General features: G+C 51.6%; 5 protein-coding genes across 5 annotated transcripts; 3 read left to right on the top strand and 2 right to left on the bottom strand.

Moving 5' to 3' along the window:
* Positions 1-293: 293 nt before the first annotated feature.
* On the top strand, positions 294-3337 carry BDZ83DRAFT_796674 (TPR domain-containing protein). The gene is made up of 4 exons (XM_060515875.1): positions 294-426; positions 495-1020; positions 1070-1479; positions 1538-3337. Exons 2-4 carry the CDS (start codon positions 673-675, stop codon positions 3024-3026), a joined length of 2247 nt encoding a protein of 748 aa, XP_060359451.1. The 5' UTR covers positions 294-426; positions 495-672; the 3' UTR covers positions 3027-3337.
* A 717-nt stretch (positions 3338-4054) lies between these two features.
* Positions 4055-6397, top strand: BDZ83DRAFT_764460 (alkaline phosphatase). Its single transcript, XM_060515233.1, has 4 exons — positions 4055-4862; positions 4927-5015; positions 5070-5148; positions 5202-6397. Exons 1-4 carry the CDS (start codon positions 4215-4217, stop codon positions 6366-6368), a joined length of 1983 nt encoding a protein of 660 aa, XP_060359450.1. The 5' UTR covers positions 4055-4214; the 3' UTR covers positions 6369-6397.
* A 29-nt stretch (positions 6398-6426) lies between these two features.
* Positions 6427-7877, bottom strand: BDZ83DRAFT_589992 (fungal-specific transcription factor domain-containing protein; the record flags this gene model as incomplete). The annotated part of the gene is made up of 2 exons (XM_060506288.1): positions 6427-7783; positions 7837-7877. 2 exons carry the CDS (start codon positions 7875-7877, stop codon positions 6427-6429), a joined length of 1398 nt encoding a protein of 465 aa, XP_060359449.1.
* Positions 7878-10484: 2607 nt separating this feature from the next.
* On the top strand, positions 10485-12008 carry BDZ83DRAFT_590001 (uncharacterized protein; the record flags this gene model as incomplete). The annotated part of the gene is made up of 6 exons (XM_060506289.1): positions 10485-10664; positions 10718-11093; positions 11144-11261; positions 11321-11385; positions 11458-11488; positions 11567-12008. 6 exons carry the CDS (start codon positions 10485-10487, stop codon positions 12006-12008), a joined length of 1212 nt encoding a protein of 403 aa, XP_060359448.1.
* Positions 12009-12672: 664 nt separating this feature from the next.
* On the bottom strand, positions 12673-13289 carry BDZ83DRAFT_757013 (uncharacterized protein; the record flags this gene model as incomplete). The annotated part of the gene is made up of 3 exons (XM_060514835.1): positions 12673-12693; positions 12750-12887; positions 12942-13289. The coding sequence occupies 3 exons, from the start codon at positions 13287-13289 to the stop codon at positions 12673-12675; spliced, it is 507 nt and encodes a 168-aa protein (XP_060359447.1).
* Positions 13290-16143: the final 2854 nt, after the last annotated feature.

The following is a 16143-nucleotide window of genomic DNA, read 5'->3' as shown; positions in this document are numbered from 1 at the left end:
TTGAAGACTTTCTCCGTAACTGATTCGTTCCCCGGCCACGATTCGTTACACAAACAAGGCACAGTTGATGTCTTTATTGCGGCTCTTCCAGCTATGCATTTGCCAATAAAAGGCCTGACTTACTTTATTGACTAACTACCAATAGGGTGAAGGCGGTTCCAAACGAGATCTGGGCTCGCTTATCCAGTCGTACCCTTGATGTTGCGGAAAATGCGGACTGACACCCTCCGAGAACCACGCCCATTCGGAACGGCATCCCGAGTCCAGACGTTATGGGGCCGTTTGTCATTGGTGCCATAATAGGTCTTTGCCTGAATCGGGGTCGGTGTCCAAGACACATCGCCCTTGCTCCCGCATTGCCGGGCCCAATTGGTAACAGAGACCAACGGAGCCCGTCAAGATGACACCTACATCAGAGGGCCATTTGTGAGTGTATCCCCTGTTCTCTGGGTTTCTATCAAGACATTTAAAGCTGACTCCGTCTGCATTTGGAGCTGATGAGGACCCCCTACAAACCAAACTTGACCTTCTCATGCTCTAGTCCGGCATAATTTCTCTCAAACCCCCACAAGCCTACATTTCCTCAAGAGATACCAAGGTCTCCGAGCGCAGTGGAATTTTCCTCGGTCGACCGACGGAACGTCAATATCCTGAAGTTTGTCTACAGCCACCATGGGTTTAGATCAAAGACACAAGCGAGACGCAGATGGTGACACCGATACATCAAATCCCACGCACCCAACACTCAACACCATCGATTTTAACCTCCAAATTGGCGTCGAAGAGATTCTCACCGATGTTGATCCCGACGTCTCTCTAGAATTCTTACAGAAGGCCGAGGCCCACTCCGGAAAGCCCCCTCCAACGCGCATATCGAGAGAAGTGCTCATCAGCACGCACAACGACTACGTTGAGCAGCAACAAAAGTCAGGACAGCAGAATGGACCGCGAATGGTGAAGAAGGTCGTGTTGGCACTTTCATATCCGCCGTCTGTCAAGTCTGTGGTGGATCTCTCGCTGGTACGTAGAGGCATTTCCGCAAGAATCGCAATCGCTTAACCATATTCAGATGCGCCTTGACGAGCTTCTGGTGGAAAATCATCATGAGGACAAATACGTCGTTCTCAGGACAATCGTTCAACCATACGCTGGTGCCGGGACCATTACTATCGTCGAAGATCAGTATGGCAACGTTGATAAGATGGCGCTTTATAATCAGGGCAACTCTACAGTTTTACAGTCTATCCCGAAAGGCTCGGTGGTCATTGTAAAAGAACCGTACTACCGCTACAGCGGTGATACCGACTTCATGCTCTGCATAGACCATCCCTCGGACATTGTGCTTCTTCGACAAGGTCCGGATGATGCGCTGATCCCAGAGATCTTCAGGAAGGTGCCCGAGTTCGAGACTGCAGCGGACTGGAAGGCTGCTGGGGATCGAGCCTTTATTTCCAAGAATCTTCCATTGGCAGCTGCGAAGTAAGATCTACCAACACTTCCTTTCTTAGGCCGGATGCATGCTGACACGAGATTGTAGTTATACCAGAGCTCTGGAGTTGGAGCTAGAAGGGGACACCTCCTTTCGTGTTGATGTTCTGTTAAAACGAGCAGGCATCAATCTTACCCTCAAATGCTTTGACAGGGCACTATCAGATGCCCTCTCCTCGAGAGGTGCATCTTCAGACTGGAGACCTCATTTCATTGCGGGTAAAGCAGCTTATGAACTCACGGATTTCCAGACTAGCAAGCAATACTTTGAATCGGCTTTAGTGCTCAAACCCGAGGCAGGCAACATCCGCAAGGAATATGAGAGGTGTATAGCAAGGCTCGAGGAGGAAAAAGGCAACTACGATCTCGCAGACATGACAGCTAGCGTCACTTCGAAGAACATTCACATCGATAGAGCAAGTTTCCTGTCACGCACCGAAGTCAGAGACTCGCCGCATCATGGGCGCGGCCTCTTCGCCACAGAAGACATCGAGGCCGGGGAGATGATTTTCGCAGAAAGAGCAACCAGTGTCCCCAACGAATTTAACCCAGAGCACAACGCAGCTGCAGCATATTCCCAGCTCGTGGAGCTTTGCGCAGATAATCCAACAATTCACAACAAGATTCTCGACCTCCACGGAGGGTCCTACAAGCGCACCGGCCAAGAAGGCACACTCGTAGGCGGCAGGCCAGTCATCGATGTCTTCCTTCTTGAGTCTATCCGCCGCAAGAATTGCTTCAGTGGCGCCCAGGTATCGGCGCAGTCTGCGAATCCGGAATGGAACATGTGGAAGCAGGGCATGTCGCGCGGGCTCTGGGTGTATTCGGCCTACGCCAACCATGCGTGCCTTCCCAATGCTAACAGGTCCTTCATCGGAGACATGCTCATCGCTACGGCTACTATGGATATTCCTTCCGGCACAGAAATTACACATATTTACCTACCTCCCAAGGCGGCGTACCTTCTTCGCATGCCGCAATTCCGCCGCAGCTGGGGGTTTGTCTGTAGCTGCGCCCTCTGCGCCGGTGAATCTGGGTCCTCGGCGGAGCAGCATCAGAAGAGAAACGCTGCTCTTGCGGAGATCGAGGCTCTGGTCAGGAGAAAACGTCCAACCAAGTTCTACCCCGACGCAACGATTCGGCAGGTGGAGAAGCTAGCAAACAAGCTCGCTAATCTTCATGAGAAAGAGGTCTACGACGACCTTTCGTTACCGCGCTTAATGCTCGTCTGGCCGACCATGTGGCTCGTGGAAGTATGGCACACGAGAAAGCAGTGGAATAAGGTTGTCAAGTGGGGCAGCGAGGTTTTCCGCAACTTTGGCTTCGTCGAGCCTGTGAGGCAGGGGAGGCTGTGGATGTATAAGGACACCCAGGCGGCGACAACGTTTGAGGTCATAAGGGCGTTGAAATGGTCGGCTGAGGCGTACACGGCACTGGGCGAAGAGGCATTGGCAAGAGATTGCTTAGATGCTGCGAGGATTGGGCTGAAGACCATGGTCGGGTTTGTCACGGACGACACATTTGCAGCGTTCAAGTGAACCGTTCGTCGTTGTGCTTCTGTCATTGACCGACCTTCCGTCCTATTACATTTTCCGCTTACCTCTCTTGAGTCCGGACGTCCCGCTCCCTCGGCAACTTACGAGTTACGCATCACGCGAAAGGGAACGATTGGTTTTGTTTGCGGTATTTGTTTATGTGCAGGACAACAGATATCAGAGGCTTGGCAAACGGCGCTCTTCTTGGCATCACGGACGTTGAGCATGAATCAGGGCAAAGCGTTATCTCTGCGAAGGACCCCTTCTTGGCATTTCAAGGTTTTCAGCTGTGTGAACTTTCCCAGCCATCAACCTTTGAGACTGTTGTTTTCCTCCAAAGCTGTGAGCACGTGGGACGCCAGGAATTGAGTTTCGATGCGTGTTACAAGCCCTTTGAGCACAGCATTGAAAGTAAAGCCTCGCTTCTCGCTTCTTACTTCGCTGTATCTTATTCTTTCGAGCATATTTACCCAATTGTTACGTATTCCCCAAGTATGTCATCGTGCGCGAAAGAGTTGCACCGCATTCATTTCTCCAACGTTGTTACCTGCGAGAGTGCATTCTGGGGACCTTCGAGCTCGGCGCAACGAAGCATCTCATTCCCCGCGCGTTCACCCTCCACCCACTACCAACAACACCAGCCAACTCTACAACATCGCCTGAGAATCCTCATAAATGGCCCCGACAGACAAGGAAATAGGTCGCGTGCTTATCGTTAGCCTGTGAGGGGAAATCATCAATGAAGCGGGGTACGCAGCAGTGAAGCTGCAAGCCAAGAACCCTTCTGCCATCGATGCTTGGCTTCCCCCACCTCGTGGGAGGTCGGTCAGCACTTCTTCGGACAACGCCGATCCCAATCCTCGTGATAAGTTCGGTCTCCTTACTGCTGAGAATGTGATGAGTGAGCCGGGTCCCCCGCCGACGCGCTTCCTTCCCCAAAGTCCATCCATGCCGGCCCCGGGAATGTGGGAAGAACTTTACGCGGCAATTACTTGGACCTTCTGTGTTGAGTTAGACGCGTGATCGTTGATGAGGAGGTTTAAATCGACCGCCCACGATGTCTTGGCTCGTGTATATCACAACTCCCGCCCCTCCGTAAATACGGGCCTTCATTGCCAATCCAACGTTCACCCCAAGTGTCATCCGATCTTGGCCTTTTACCTCGTGGACTGTGCTCCGTAGCATCCCACGATGTCCGCCTCCGCCCTCGCCCTGGTCCTCTTGGCGTCCGCGCCCTTGGCCACCCTCGCCCAAACCTTCCAACGCCTCGGCGCATGCCCAGACCTCGGATGCGTTTTCCCGCCCGACCAAGCCCATTTCCTGCCCGGCCAAAACTTTGACATCCGCGTCGAGATCCACGCGCCGGTGAACGGGACCGAGGCCTTCAACGACGGCGTACCGGACCCGGAGTTCACCCTCACGATTGCGAGCAATAGCGAGCCCGACGGCAAGTCTGTCGTCGAATTTTTTGGGATTGAGGAGGAGCCTGAGCTGGAGACATGGACGTTCTCGTGGTTTGAGGACTTGTTTGCGCAGGATGCGGGGAATAAGTCAGTGGTGAATGTGGCGTCTAAGGCGTACCGTCACTTGTCGCTGTATGAGCCGGGAAACTACACTGTTGAGTTGAACTATTACAACGGCACGAAGAAGACCCTGGCAGAGTGGCTTGTTCGTCCTCTTGCTGAGGAGAAGAAGGCCAAGAATGTGATTTTGTTCATTGGGGATGGCATGACGACGAATATGATTACGGCTGCACGCCTGTTGGGTCACAAGAGTGTCAATGGAAAGTATCAGTCAAGGATGCAGATGGATCAGTTTCCCATCTTGGGGCATCAGATGGTGAGTTACTTTGACGGGGTGGAGAAGGCAACCTACCTCGTTGGGAGTGCTAATGTGAGAGCAGACACACTCCGTTGACAGCTTCATCACGGACAGCGCCAATTCTGCATCAGCACTTTACTCTGGTCACAAGGGCACATCGGACTCCATGGGGTGCGTTTACAACGAATGTCGTTGCGAAGAAACCGAATATTGATTATCTTGTAGTGTGTACTCCGACTCATCGGCCGATGACTTTGACGATCCCAAGGTTGAGACGATCGTGGAGATGGTGGTTCGCGTCTGGGTGAGTCGCCTTCTAGGAACCCGAACATCCTTTGTTGGCTAACATGTTTGCAGGGATCGGCCTGGGGTGCCGTGACCACAGCTGCGCTCGACGACGCCACTCCAGCAGCATTGACCGGCCATAGCAGATCTAGATCCAACGCTGGCTCCCTCATCGACCAAGCCCTCAATGGCATGACGAACTACTCTTGGAGTGCTCATCCCGGTCCCGATGTCTACTTTGGCGGCGGTGCCTCTACTTTCCTCCCCGGAGCAACGTCGTACGAGGGCAAGGACTACTACGAAGAATTCCGCAAGCAAGGCTACTCCGTAAGCTGGAATGCCACATCTCTTCGCGAAGCACCCATCGATTCCCCTGCCCTCGGCGTATTTTCCACCTCCCATCTCCCCGTCTGGCTCGACAGGAAGATCTTCAAAGACAACATCGCCGAACTCAAGACCCACCCCTCCGGCGACGGCTCCGCGCCGCTAGATCTCCCGGGCCTGAAAGACATGACCCTCAAAGCCGTCGACATCCTCCTCGAGCGCAGCAACGACACAGGCTTCTTCCTCATGTCTGAGGGCGCCTCGATCGACAAGCAGATGCACGCGCTAGACTACGACAGAGCCCTCGGCGACCTCCTCGAATTCGACGACACCATCCGCGCAACGGTGAAGAAGCTCAGCGAGGCCGGTGAGCTTGAGAACACGCTCATCGTGGTGACGGCCGACCACGGCCACGGCTTCGACGTCTTTGGCGTCGCTGATACAAAGTACCTCGCCGCGCAGGACACGGACCGCAAGAAGCGCGACGCGATTGGCATCTATGAACGGTCTGGCTTGTCGCAGTATACCGTGTCCCGGCCGGACGGCATCGAGTACGGCACCGGTCCCAATTTCCCGTCCAACTGGAACCCGCGGTACGCTATTGCGCCTGCGTTTGGTGCCAACCCAGATCGTAATGAGAATTACCAGCTTCACGAGTCGCCCCGTCGGGTTGCTGTGAGCGGTGAGGATGGGTACGTTGCGAATCCCGATGATGGCGAAGATGGGTTCTTTGTCCCGGGCACGATTCCGACGTCGTCTTCGTCTGGTGTTCATTCCCTGACTGATGTGCCCGTCTTCGCTATGGGGCCCTGCCAGGAGACGTTTGCCGGTGTGTACGACAACACGGATGTCTTTTTCAAGATTGCTTCGTGTCTTGGACTTGGACAGTCTTCACTGACACCCAAGAGAAAGTAATAGCGACGGTGTAGGTCTGCATGTCAGAGGAACAGTACATAGTCGGCCAAGAGTAATGCTAGACCAAGTCTGCCTCTCGATGACGCGTATGCAGAATCATCTTGCAGCAATCAACATTTTCCGTTCCAAATTGCAACCTCTGTGCATCCTTAACCTGCCACACTTCTTCCATGTCTTCTTGCACTCGCTGAAGGGAAGGCAATTGCCGGTTTTGATACATCTCCCTGATTCTCACAAGAACCATTTGGCGTAGACGGGTCTCGACGGATTCGCAGCCACCGGTCCATAGAGGCCACGCATGAGCAGAGACGAAGGAAGACGTGATGGGCACCTTCAAGAGGTGGTAGATACACTGCTCTGCGTAGTATGGCTTCGTAGACGACTCTCCGTCGTCCCAAACTCGATAAAGGTAGACGATCGCCGCGTGTTTGTAGGCTTGGATCGTGTGCTCAATGTCTGGATCCCCTTCATCAGAGAAGCTGAATTCCTGTAGGTTACTTTTGATGACGTATCCCCTCGCCTGGTGCGCTTCGCCGCCTTGCCCTTGCATCTTGCTGATGGTGCTGACAATAGACACGACGGAAGTAAGCTTAGCCAGACTGTGCAAGCCCTCGAGAGGCGCTACGTTCGTCATGCTTAACAGCGGTTTCGACGCGCGGGAAATGGACGACATGACGTCGTGGTAGAAGCAGAGACTGAGAAGAAACTGCGCGCTCGAGGTGTTCCAATTCGCAGGTCCTCCCGAGTGCATGATGACGGCTTTGGCTCCAGCCAGATGGTCGATTTGGCTGTCCGTGTTGAAGAGCCGGTCCGAGATCTGGAGCATCAGGATTGTGGCCAGAGAGAGCTCGGGGTTATCGGCCTGGATCGATTCTCGTAGCGATGACAATGCGACGAGCATATGGCGTGATGACAGCGTTTTCAGGTTGCTGTCATTCCGGAGGATCGCGAGGTGGCCCGCCGCCATGGAGGAGATTGAGAAGAGCAGAGCTGTGGAGCGAAGCATCATGGGCGTGAGATGAACGAGGAATGGGTTCTGTACACCGGACGCCATCGATATTACACTCGCCAGTGATCCATTCCAGTGATGCAATAAGTAGCGGTTCATTGGCGAGATATCTGGCGATAGATAGGATGGATTCCGGATGAGACTGTCTGGGCTCGACGCCGAAGTCACCGTCATTGAACTGGAGCTGGGCGTCGCGGGCTGCTCATCGCTTGAAGGCGGCGTGACCTTCCGAGGTCCAATACTGCCTTTGGACTTCGGTCCTTTCTTCTTTGTAACTCTTCCGCCGTCTTTGGGGTCATCGGCTGACTTCCATCTCACTCTCAACCCGTACCCCTTGCATGTCTTGCCCAAGCGGACGCAGCGGCCGCAATGAGGCTTCGCTTCATCGCATTTGTAGCCCTCGTCTCTGCCATCAATGTCAGTATCAGGATTCCATTATTATGTGATAAAGGGTCTTACCGGCATGTGAGGCACCCTGTTCTACTCCTTGTGTGCGGCATCTTCGAGGTGGATTCCGGCACAAATACAACATGATCTGAGGGGGGCCGATGAATTGATTCTTCAGCAAAAGTGGGGTTCAACGTCCCCCTTTTGCCGGCGGCGTTTCTCTCCTTAAGTCCGAAAGTTCGTGATCTTGGCAATCACCAACGACTCATGCGCATGTCTAATCTCACCATTTCAGAGAGCATGAGAATGTGATTTATTCACAGTTCAAGAGATTCTCAATCAGTTATGGACTGAATATTATCGAGCTACCTTTTGCAAATTTATTAAGTCGACTTGGTTCCTAGTCAAATCTCAAATACTGGTTCCGACGTGATTGAATGAGTAATGCTGGCTAAAATGTGAAGATATTTCTAGGTGGCTCATAAAGTCGCGGTATATAACTGTCTTCTACTAGCCTCGACATGCTCAGCGAAAACCTAACGACGTAGCTGTTTCAATTTCCCTACGTGTGATCGTTTTGGTTACTACGACATGAGAAGTCATCCATCTAGCACTAATTAGTACGTGGATGGAGTATTTACGCTTGGGAATATCGGAATATTTCAACGAAATGAGAGATGGTAAGTTTTCATATGTTGAACCTGGTCCTTGAGTCCATTCAATCCATAGGGTAAACCTCTCAAATAGCGATGTTGACAGACTGTGGCGAGGTTGAGGACGAAGCCCCGTTCACATCATTGTAGCATGTCATGAAACAAAGTTTGAACTGATGGGACTCAATTCTTTCACCTCTACGCGCTCATGAATTGATCTGCATTCTAAATTATATGAAGCTAGTTGGCGACGGCACGTACTTCAGTGCTTGTTTGGATCCAAGAGACCAGCGCAATCACACTATGAGGCTTTGGAGGTGGGCCACACGTAAGTCGATCAACTCGGAAACTCATCCAATTCCCCTCGTGCCTATCAGTTCAGATGAACAGAATATATCACAAACCAGAACGGTCTTGATTGTGCGGTTATCATGTTGTACGCTCTTAAGGACCAAGCTCGAGGATGGGCCCAATGAAGATGCCAGAGAAGCGAAAGCCCCGCAGATAGACCTTTTTTGTACTGCAACTGGTATGAACAAGATTCCCTGATTACAAAAAATCTCACTGTGCCTGCATAGTTCACGTAACATTTTGAGGGGGAACATATCCTGTTGGCCCGGGTAAGTTGGGCACATTGCCCGTGGTCTTTGAGCAGGCAAACACACATCATTTGTTCAAGCCAGTATGTCCAGTAGCAATGCAGTGACCTCCAACTCTGGTAATAATAGTCACCAACATGCATCAGTGGCAGTTCAACGGCTTTCATACCAATGTATCTCGGTAGAGAGGACAAAGGAATCGGCTCAGGGGTGGGCATCCGATTGGCTTCGAGCAATCTTGGCTGCAGCTCTTGATCAGTCAGTGCCTAGGCAGTCTATGTTCCGCATGAGGCCAATCCGAGTTGTCGAGACATTGATTACCGCCAAATTTTGTTGACGGGCAGATCTGTTGCTCCAGTCCTGGACGCGACTCGGCTCACATCCGGCTCATTTATCTGTTCCTGTTTCTACTTCCTCATTTCCCTATTTATGTCTATAGGATGGAAAAGTTCAATTTGCTGCTTTATCCAACACGTTCTGCTTCTCTTCCTTCATTCATTTCATTTTCGCTTCTGCATGGAATATTTCCCCCGAGCCAGCTGCGTAAAACACCTCTGATGTAGCTTGGTGCCTCCTGGATGTCCTGAGGATAGTCTTAGATTGAAATCACGGGCTTTTTCGAGATAATATTAGGATCTTAAGACTCTTACTGGGAATCATGAATTATCATACTCCGGGTAGTCGGCACAATCATAAGCTCATTCAATCATGTGCCCTTGCCAACACTTTTGCCTCCACCCCTGTTTACCCATGGACAGCATGCCATCAGAACTCACCCCGATGCTCTGTTAGCGAGTAAGTACAGAAGCTGGGGATTTCCTTTGACAAGCCGAGTAAAATTTTCGTATGTTTGGCCATTTAAACGGGATAATCTGCCTATCCATAATGTTTGCCATCTATCCCTGTCAAAATCCTTTATGACATGCACTTGATCTCTTCAGGCTGTTTGGCAATCGTGTTGGTTTGCTCGGGCTGATGACTCGGCCAAATGTGGACTAGTATAATACATTCAACAATGAAGATAAATGTGAAGCATGAAAACCGAATGCGAATCTGGCAGGGGCTGTATATTCTCTCCAATCATCGGTCATCATCCGACACCCTCACCTTTCACTCGCAATTCAAATACCCTTAAGCCGTCCCTTGCAAGACGAGGGCGGCAACCAATCTCCGTCACTTCCTCTGAAGTCTTGAACCGGCACTTAGGTATCCTTCAAGTTCTTTCATGTTTGCGATGTGACGTGGAGAGTAAATCGATCCATTGCAGGGCGGAATCGAAGCTGTTCTCCCAGCCAGGCTCTAGATACGCCACCGCAGGAAGCTCCTCATGATAAACTCAGGCAGTCCCGCAGTCTGCTTTCCAAATATTTGAGACACACTTGTGTTCCATGGTTCGTGCCAGTTTTCCACGTTCTTTGTTTAGTATACGCCGACGTCTTCACCGCACATTCCTGAAATACAACCTACCATGTCGAGTCCAGAGAAAGGTTCCGAGGCTTGGAAGGCCCAGGACAAAGGCCCAGGTATCATTACAGTTTGCTGGATCTTCACCGCTCTGAGCACAATATTTGTCCTTGGCAGAGTGGTAGTCAGGTGGAAGATCATGAGAAAGTTCCACAGCGATGACTATTTTGTTATTGCAGGGCTTGTAAGCTCTACAATTCTCCTCACACCGCCCTTTCAAACGCTTCCTGACAATAGCAGGTGTGTGGTTACATTTCCACTTCGCTCTCGACACTTGCAGTATACTCCGGTATTGGCAAACACCTCGAGCTGCTCACCTTGGAGCAACAACAAGATGTTATGCTATGGACGACTGCTGCCCAATGCCCAGGCATCATGTCTTTCGGACTACCTAAACTAGCAGTAGTATCACTTTTGACACGACTAATGAACCCTGAGGTGTACCATAAGTGGTTTTTGTGGTGGATGGGAATATGGTGTCAGTTGACACTTTTCGTGACGGTCGGGCTTTTGATAGGACGGTGCACGCCAGCAAGCTCTTTGTGGGACTTCTCTATCGAGGGGACCTGTTTCAGTACAGACGTTCTAATCAACTTCTCTATCTATGCAGGCAGTACGTCCTAAGAGATCAAGATGTCGATCTTGAACTGACCAGAGCTACAGCGTTTTCGGCATTCGTTGATGTCTACCTTGCTGTGTACCCGTCCATCGTTCTCTACCGCCTTCAGATGCCAATCAAGAAGAAGGTTGCACTATCCTGTGCTCTTGGCATTGGCGCAATGTAAGCAGTGTTAATGGGTCACCTTTTCTTGACTTGTGACTAACGAAATTCCTCAACAGTTCAGGCGTTGTCGCTATCTACAAGACGACACGCCTTCCGTTGCTCGCGAGTGAGGATTACTCGTGTAAGACATGTATCCACCATTCAGACGTTCAGTCGTACCATCCTGCTAACTGAAGTCCCTTCTTCCCTATAGACGAGACACCTGACCTAGTAGTTTGGACCGTGTAAGTTGCAGTCGGCGTCTCGGCTGTGCAGAGTCGCATCCGTGGCGGTGATCAAACCCTCCTGACTAGAGTTTACAGGATCGAAGGCAGCACCATCATAATTGCAAGCTCCATCCCTGTCTTGCATCCGCTCCTAGAGCTGATCCTCAAACGCAATCCCTTCTCGTCCGCAAGAGCATCCAGGCCAACAGCAAAATCCTCCGACAACAATACGGGATCAGCACCGAGTAACTATCGGCCCTCACGCGTGTACGGAAACTACGAATATGAGCTAGGCCAACGCAAGACGAGATCAAAGCCTAGAGACGATCTCGGATTCACCATTGTTGAAGGGGACAGTCAAGAGAACATTGTTTCCAGGGAAGGCAGATCGCGAGATCAAACAGCTGCGTCTATTGGCAGTCAATCCAGCCAGCCTGATGATGGCAGAATCGTTCGTACTGATGTAGTCACTGTATCCTACGATGAGAAAGGACGCGCAGGAGAGACGTCGGCTTCAAAGCGATGGAGACCGGTATGAAGTATGTATTTCTGTAGTCTCCATTACCTCATGTCTCTTTCTCTTGTGGGTGTTACGTACTGCTACTTATCGGAGTATATGAATCGAGGCAGCAAGGCTGTTGGAATATTGTTTGGTTAGAAATGCAGCTTGCGGGCAGTAATATGATTAGTAGTTGAGGAAAGAATTGTGCTTTCAATTTATGCACCGGGGGGTTACCGCCGCTATTATGATGTACGATGGTTTCTAATTGCTTCAGTCGCCCGGCGATCAACGTTCTATATAGTAGTACCCGATGGTGTTACCACCTGATTATAAGTGCAGATTCTCATAATCGCGTACTCACGGCGACTCGATCACGATCAAACGTCATGAGACCATGTTTTTGGTGCTCGTCAGCAAGTGGTCTTATTCTAATAAGAAACAGCGGCCTGGATCCAGCTGAAAGATGTGCAACTAAGAAAGTTGTCGGATGACTGGTATTCAAGTAAACCTAATGAGAGGCAAACTCGTCCCAAAAGAAGGCCTGGCGAGGATCAACTTCGCCCAAGTCTCGACCGCCCAGCTCCCATGATTTAGATGATTAAAGAAGTAAGTGGGACAAAGCCGCTAAACGCCGTTGCCCATAAGCCGCCCCCCGTGCACCATCGCTTCCCAATATGTCGATCAATCGAACTGGAGTTCTCTAGCAAGCGCCTTGTACGGCCTGAGGAGGTGAGTCAGCGCTATGATTAGAGATTGTGTGAGATTTCAAGTACATACCATTTGCTGGTTCTCCATGTTCTTCTTGATACCACCAGAGAAATCCATCATGAGTGACTGGACAACGGGCATATCTTGTGCGGGGTTGCCGGTAAGACCTGCAACCTTTTGCAGCTCAGAGAGCTGGGCGTTGGCAACCTTGACATCATGTTATTCCAGACGTTCAAATTGAAAGAGCTTGCGATTACTTACAACAGCGAGTCCCTGGGTGGCCATGTTGCCGGAGGGAGCGATAAGCTGGTTGGCCTGTCTGACCTGGATGCCGTCGCTGACGAAGGAGAGAAGGTTGGACTTGGCGGTCTGGAACTGCTGGGGATTGGGAGGGTTGGCCTGAAGAGCCTGCATGACGGCGTTGACACCGTTGACCTCCTGTTGCTGGACCTCGATGTTCAAGGCGATGCCACCGGCCAGAATCTTCGCCTCGGCGCAAGCGGGGGTGTCTCCGGCCGCCGGGGCGGGAGGGGGAACGGGGGCGGCACCTCCGTTCATCTGGGCAACGGCCAGGGTGGCGAGGGACAGGACAACAGCGTAGGCCTTCATTTTGACGGTTGGTGATTTACGATTAGTCGAGAAAGATTGTATACGGTTAAATTAAAGTTGGTGGAGCCTGTCCGAGGGCGAGTAATGACCGTTTAGTGCTATTGACGATGTTGTCCTATTGTCCGAATCCAGATCCAGTGCAGAGGCAATAGGTAACTGGAGAAAAGGCCGGGCGGGCATCTGGTCTTATAAGTCCGAACGGCGAGACGCACACTATCTAGGCCGGCCCCAACTTCACGAAGCAAAATCATGAGATGAGGCCCCGGCGGAGGGGGCTATCCAACAGGAAGCACGAAGGCGGGCCAGCAATGGAGGTTGAAACTTCCGGATGATAGACTTTCTAGAGTGTTTTGGGGCGGTCGCCGAGTCGCTGTGCTGCTTGTTTCGAACCTTGATAACGTTGGGACGAAGGAAGGATTTCCCTGATTGTCCATCTGCACAGACGATGCATTGAGGTGCAGGGTATCAGAGTAGCCACACAGCCCACGAATCACATCCTCGTCTCCCTGTCGGCAGCTCATCTTTTCCCCCTTCCCCTGGCCGCGATTCAGTAGGGCAGAGAAGGGAGTCCGAACATGTTGAGGGGCCATGGTTTGCTTGAAAAGAGCCGCCGACGGCACCCTACCAGACGTCACAACTTCACGTCTCGGACTTCGAACTCTCTTTGGAAATGGTGCCCATCCCTTCCCGCCTCGCCTGGTCTTTTGATCCCTTTCTCGACCGTTTTCTTGGGGCATCTTTGGCCACATGGTTACTCGTGCCGGCTTGCAACATGGCTACATCCATGACTCGTCTGATGGACGTTTCTTCTGCCCAAAAATCTCCTTACTCAAAACAGCCATGCTCCCGAAAAGCTTAAAGGACTTGTCCGCAGCTACAATAGGCTAAGCTTTGGGTTAGTCATCTCCCGTCGTTAAGAAATGCTACACACAAATGGAAATCCAAATAGTGGCACCATCCTGTCCAAAAAGGAACGGATGGCAGTTCAGACACCCGTCCTCAAGAACTGCAGGTCGGCGGTCTAATTCGTTTCGTGCAGCGCTCCTTGTCTCTTTCGCACTCGAAAAGACAAGACAATGGGGTTCGCATCCTGGTTTACTTGGTCCAGCTCCTACAGCACACGGACAACTGAAAAAGGCCAGCCATTGCCGCAGGCCTTGTTAGCGCCAAGTATGAATGGATCGGTCAGTTGCCTAACATGTGTGCTCAGAGCGACTTGTGAAGCACTCTAGCGGGCCTTGGGATTCGGCTGTTGCCCCCTCCGATTCGCGCCCACCTCGCAACCTCTCCTCGGCCTCCCACATGGGACACATGGGAAAACGTTTCCTCGGATTTCAGCAGACCTTCGCGTGGCTTATCCCATTTATTTTGGCTCCCGTTGAGATGCCCCTACGCCGTCGGGTTTGCGGGATGAAGCCCGTTTCCTGGATCTTCTGCGCGCCATCGTGGGCTCCTGTGAGGTTCGCTCCTGTTTCCAGGGTCGATAAATCACACGTTCCGCGCTATGATTGAGCAGAATATCTTCAATTCGGGGGTTGTCCGATCAGGATATACAGTCTGTTCGGTGCATCATGTTCCATCACGCCATCTTGACACGGGCACTGCTTAGATATGCCAAGTATTCATTAAAAGAGTGAATATTATGTTCCTTCGCACGCCAATGAAACCATGATGTCTTCAAGTGCCCAGGATTTGCGTGCCCAGCATGATGCGCGAACAGTTTTCTCGGCGCATCTTGGCAAAAGGCCGATCCCGATTGCCAAGTTGGTTGCAAGCGATTGAACCAGAGACACGGGTACGAAACAGCATGACTGGCAGACGCGACAAGTGTAAGCGCGCGTGATACTAGAGGTGGCATTCACGCTATGTTATAGCCCATCATAAGTGATGCCTGACTCGGCCGGGCTGTGCTGACGTGAAAGCGCCGGCGGAACCATTGTTACCGATCACCCAGCAAAATAAGTGAGCACACCACGGTCGAAATGAGGCCTGTGAGACGAAAGCACTGTTCCCAGCCAGGGCGGGTAAACAATGCTAAGACGGAAGTTCAAAACAAATTGTGAGTGATATCCAGGTCTGCCAAACTCTACGAGACTGGCCACTCGCTGGATGAATGAAAGTGACAAGCGAGGAAAACGAGGCGACGGGCTTCGACAATAAGCTCAAGCTTGTGGGGATTCCGCACCCTATGACGGCTAAGCGGAGGAATCAGAAGGGAGGGTAGCAGCAGGCCACTTTCCCAGCCTTTTCGTCTGAAGATTGCATAACGGGAAAGGTTGTCTTCAAGAGTGATGTCTCGAGTGTGAAGTATCCAGTTGCCTGAGGTCTCGCCAGTCAGCGGGGGCGTTGTCAAATGCGACTCGACAGGGCAGCCTGAACGAGATGTCCTAAACGTTGCAGCCAGGGGCAAACCTAAAGACCCCGTTGTAGGGCATTTCCCCTGCGTTAGCGTAGGGGATCTGGGAGATTGACCTCTTGATGCTAGGATTCCTCAGCATCGCGAAGTAAAGAGTTCAATCTGCCAGAAGTTGACTCAATCAGGCGTATCTTATATCCATCTTCACCTCTCTCTGCATGTTTGACAGCAACGGTGCAACCGCAGGACTGGGATTCCTCCAACTAATGAGAACAGCCCACATTCCGAACTAGTGAGTTGACAGACTTTCCGATTTTTGGGATGGACAATGCGGTCAAATCAGCCGCAAGATAAGATCAACGACGGCTAAAAGGTTGTTAAAAAGTCCGCCAACAACAAAGCGAAGAGAAAAGATGTTCCGGATGTGAGCCAATCGCTACCAGTCTCAGATCCCTTTCGGATCCGCGACTTGCATCTGCGGTGCGGGGAACGGGGAGC

The sequence above is a fragment of the Colletotrichum acutatum genome, assembly GCF_030867785.1.
Source record: "Colletotrichum acutatum strain CBS 112980 chromosome Unknown BDZ83scaffold_146, whole genome shotgun sequence".
Lineage (NCBI taxonomy): Eukaryota > Fungi > Ascomycota > Sordariomycetes > Glomerellales > Glomerellaceae > Colletotrichum > Colletotrichum acutatum.
The sequence above is the reverse complement of the archived record's forward strand: the minus strand, read 5'-3'. Positions and strand labels throughout refer to the sequence as shown.

Coding starts and splice junctions, on each gene's coding strand:
- BDZ83DRAFT_796674 (XM_060515875.1), top strand. CDS start 673: ATGGGTTTAGATCAAAGACACAAGCGAGACGCAGATGGTGACACCGAT. Junction 1,021..1,069: donor CTGTGGTGGATCTCTCGCTG/GTACGTAGAGGC, acceptor AACCATATTCAG/ATGCGCCTTGACGAGCTTCT. Junction 1,480..1,537: donor CTTCCATTGGCAGCTGCGAA/GTAAGATCTACC, acceptor ACGAGATTGTAG/TTATACCAGAGCTCTGGAGT.
- BDZ83DRAFT_764460 (XM_060515233.1), top strand. CDS start 4,215: ATGTCCGCCTCCGCCCTCGCCCTGGTCCTCTTGGCGTCCGCGCCCTTG. Junction 4,863..4,926: donor CCATCTTGGGGCATCAGATG/GTGAGTTACTTT, acceptor ATGTGAGAGCAG/ACACACTCCGTTGACAGCTT. Junction 5,016..5,069: donor GGCACATCGGACTCCATGGG/GTGCGTTTACAA, acceptor ATTATCTTGTAG/TGTGTACTCCGACTCATCGG.